The following is a 3,289-nucleotide window of genomic DNA, read 5'->3' on the forward strand; positions in this document are numbered from 1 at the left end:
CCACCCCTCTGTAGATGCACGTCATATCAATATTTGATAATGGTGGTTACTACTTCGAGCTTTAGTTACCAAAGCTAAGACCGTCTGAATTAGGTGCTTTAGTCCCTGAAAATGTGGCTGCATGTCACAGTGTGTGTATTGTCATTCAGCTGAAGCTACAGTATGGTCTTTACAATAATGCTGTTGTCATACACCTCCTTTACTACAACGGTGCTTATTTAAAGCAGATATCTCATCAAGTGGAAGTGAATGCACTCTTTGTGCTGGAAGCGTAAAGCGTATGGGGACGAGGGGAGACGGACAGTGCCCCGCTGGGAGGGACAGTCCAGGACACTGACGCAGCCACCATTAGTTCAGTGTTAGTCCAGCTGAGATACAAATGTATACGAGTCATCCGGTGACAGAAACCGAACAGTAATGACTTCATCATCATTCATCGAACATCATCGCAACAGGCAGGAAGCCAACGGACAGTCTCGATAGAAAAAGTGTGTCTGTTGTCCATTTCTGTGCTGATTCAGCTTTCAGTCATGGTCCGTTGCATATTCCTGATGTTGCATAGAGTCATTTCTATCATCTTTCATCAGCTGACATGCGGCTCCTGTAAAGTGTAAGTGCTCAGTCTGTGTGGCTTTCAGTCCATTAGACGATGAGGGAGTCCCGGCTGAGAAGAGTGCTCTGGTGAGGATAAAAAAAAAAAAGTTTAAGTGATCAACACAATAGCAGAGAGCTTACACCGAAATACTCACATGTGTCTACAGTAGGATGAGAGAGTAAAAGATAGTAAACATTAGCCAGACAGGGTTATTATGGTGAACCTGGGACAAACTGCATTTCAACCTTTTATTCAAATTATTTAAAGATTTGATTGAAGCTCCTGAAAGCCGGTTCAGTTGAATAAATTTATCTCGTACATGAGTTTTTTGACGTTGAATACCTTTTTGGCCCAGGTTTATCAGGGAGGAGACAACCAGTTATGATTGTTATGGAGAGTAGTTGGATACAGAACAGAGTATTCTACCTAGTTTTCATTGTAGTAGCATCTGAACCTGACCTGTCAAAGGTACAACAACAACAGCCTTAGAGCTGGGACCCCATGTGGGGAAGACAACATAATGATATGAGTTAGAAATATATAATCTTTACTGTATATAATTCCTAAACCATCATAAAGTTCCACCCCTGACGCTGGGACCTTTTGCCCAAAAGAACTATCGTACAGGAACTTAATGAAATCCCTGGTTGCTCTGGACAAAATGCAGCTTTCATCAAAAGGTTCTTAAGCCGCTGTGGAAACGCCCTAGTAAACTCCCTTCAAACAGCAAAATCAAACATTGAGCATTAAACATTTTCCTGTTAGCCTATTGTTAAACTATTGATCAATTAGACATCAAAAATAGTTTTCAATAACTAAAAAATATTCTACATGAGTTCTACTCACTGTTGTTGATCCGCAAATTAGCATTACCAGCAAACAGTGCTGCCAATAGCTCCTAGGCTTAGATGTTACTCACCACTTTCCGGGTCTTGTCTCTGGGCTCCTCTCTGCGACCGGGCAGGGAATGGGTCGGAGGTGGAGAGGAGCAGGTGTTTGCTGGGAGCGGCCGCGGAGACGGCCTGTCCATTCTGCCTCGCTCTGTGTCTGAGTGAGGAAGAAGTGGATCTCCCTCAGGCCTGTTACTGGGCGATCGGCTGCAGTGCCGACTCGATTCCCCGCTGCTCTTTTTCGAGCTGCCCTTAGAGGGTGTGTCTGAATCCTCCCCCCCCCGGGCCCCACTCTTCCCCTGGCTGACCCCTCGTAACTTGGCCTTACGCTCCAGCAGGCTGGTCAGGAACGTGCCATCGTAGTCCTTCTCTTGTGAAGAACTTGATGGTGGACTGACTCTGGGAGGAGGCGGGGCAGGCCGCTCACTGTCCCAAGTGCCCCTTCTCTTTTTGGGTGACTGAAGTGGGCTTATGTAATGTCCGTTACTCTTGTTTCTTCTGAGATGATCTTCACGGTCGCCAAGGTCATTTTCCTCGTTGTGATAATGCTGAGGTGGACCATTACGGTATGAAGGATACCGACTGAACTCCAGCAGCTCCATCTCATAGTCTCCCCTGTCCTCTTCCCTTTTCTCTTCCCCTCTGTCTCCTCTCTGCTTGTAAAAAGCAGCGAACTCCTCCAGCTCATCTAGTGAGCCGGTTCGTCCGGCAGTACGGTACGTCTTTCTCCGCAGATGTTCTGAACGAGGGTTCCACCTGCAAAACACAACACAAGGCCAAGAGAAGGCCGACAGGGAGAGGGAGGGGACAAGGGGACAGGATGCAAAAGAAGGGCAGGAGGATTGTGAGTATTGTGTATATTTATATGCAGATGTACAGAATCTGTTTGCATTCACAAGACGTTGCATTTACATGTGCTTAAATAAATGAGTTACTGGCTTTCTCCAGTAAGCTGATTGCTTAAAGGTCCTCTACCATACACAGGAAACCCATTTTCTGTAAATTACAGGAACTGAAAATGGACTCTGTATGTCTAAAACTGTTGCTTTTCACCACTGAACATTCAACCATTTGTAACGTAAAGAAAAAATGTGCCTGTGTCTGTCTGTCATCTCACTGCCCCGTCACTCTGCCCTAACAGCAAAGAAGTCAGGAAGCGTCTTCTATAGCAGTTAAATTAGTAAGCCCTGCTTCTAAAATAGAGTAAGAACCCAGGTCACTTTAGTGCATGTAAACACAACGAGAGAGAGATAGAGATAGAGATAGAGAGAGAGAGAGAGAGAGAGAGAGAGAGAGAGAGAGAGAGAGAGTACCTTTTTTGGTTGTCCTCTTCACTGTGATTCTGTTGCCGTTGATTTCGGCCGGGCCTGCGCAACTGGGACGAGAACGGAGGGTCATCGCTGTACCGCCGCGGAGGAAGGGGCTCATCCTGGCAGCGGCGAGGCTCTGAGTCGCGGTCATCGTGATATCGTTGGGGTGAAGGGGGATCGTCACGGTAACGCTGCGGCTCTGGGCTTCGGTTGTCACGGTAGCGTTGGGGCTCAGGCTGAGGGTCATGGTCAGGTATGGCGGGCAGAGCTTTCCTCTGGACATTTCGGTATGTTTGGCGGAAGTTGGCTTCTCCGTCATGGAGGGAGCTCAGCTCGGACAGGCTACAGGCTGGACAGGTCAAAATGAAGAAACGGATAAATGAAGAATGACTGAATAAAATGAACATTTCTCCTTAAAGTGCTCACATTATGCTTTTTGGCGTTTTCCCTTTCCTTTATTGTGTTATAAATCTTTTTTGTGCATGTTATAGGTT

At 46.5% G+C, this 3,289-nt stretch overlaps 1 protein-coding gene across 3 annotated transcripts in view; it reads right to left on the reverse strand.

The window, feature by feature from the left end:
• Nucleotides 1-400: 400 nt before the first annotated feature.
• The window catches only part of LOC116669980 (immunoglobulin-like domain-containing receptor 2), a 22,295-nt gene continuing 19,406 nt past the window's right edge, over nucleotides 401-3,289 (reverse strand). For all 3 annotated transcript variants that reach the window (XM_032500273.1, XM_032500363.1, XM_032500193.1), the window contains 3 exons: nucleotides 2,799-3,144; nucleotides 1,515-2,241; nucleotides 401-678 (listed from right to left, as the gene is read on the reverse strand). In XM_032500273.1, coding sequence (XP_032356164.1) covers nucleotides 643-678; nucleotides 1,515-2,241; nucleotides 2,799-3,144 — 1,109 coding nt within the window. In that variant the 3' untranslated portion in view covers nucleotides 401-642. The remainder of the gene's footprint in view (nucleotides 679-1,514; nucleotides 2,242-2,798; nucleotides 3,145-3,289) is intronic.

This window comes from Etheostoma spectabile, chromosome 1, assembly GCF_008692095.1.
Source record: "Etheostoma spectabile isolate EspeVRDwgs_2016 chromosome 1, UIUC_Espe_1.0, whole genome shotgun sequence".
Taxonomy (NCBI): Eukaryota; Metazoa; Chordata; class Actinopteri; order Perciformes; family Percidae; genus Etheostoma; species Etheostoma spectabile.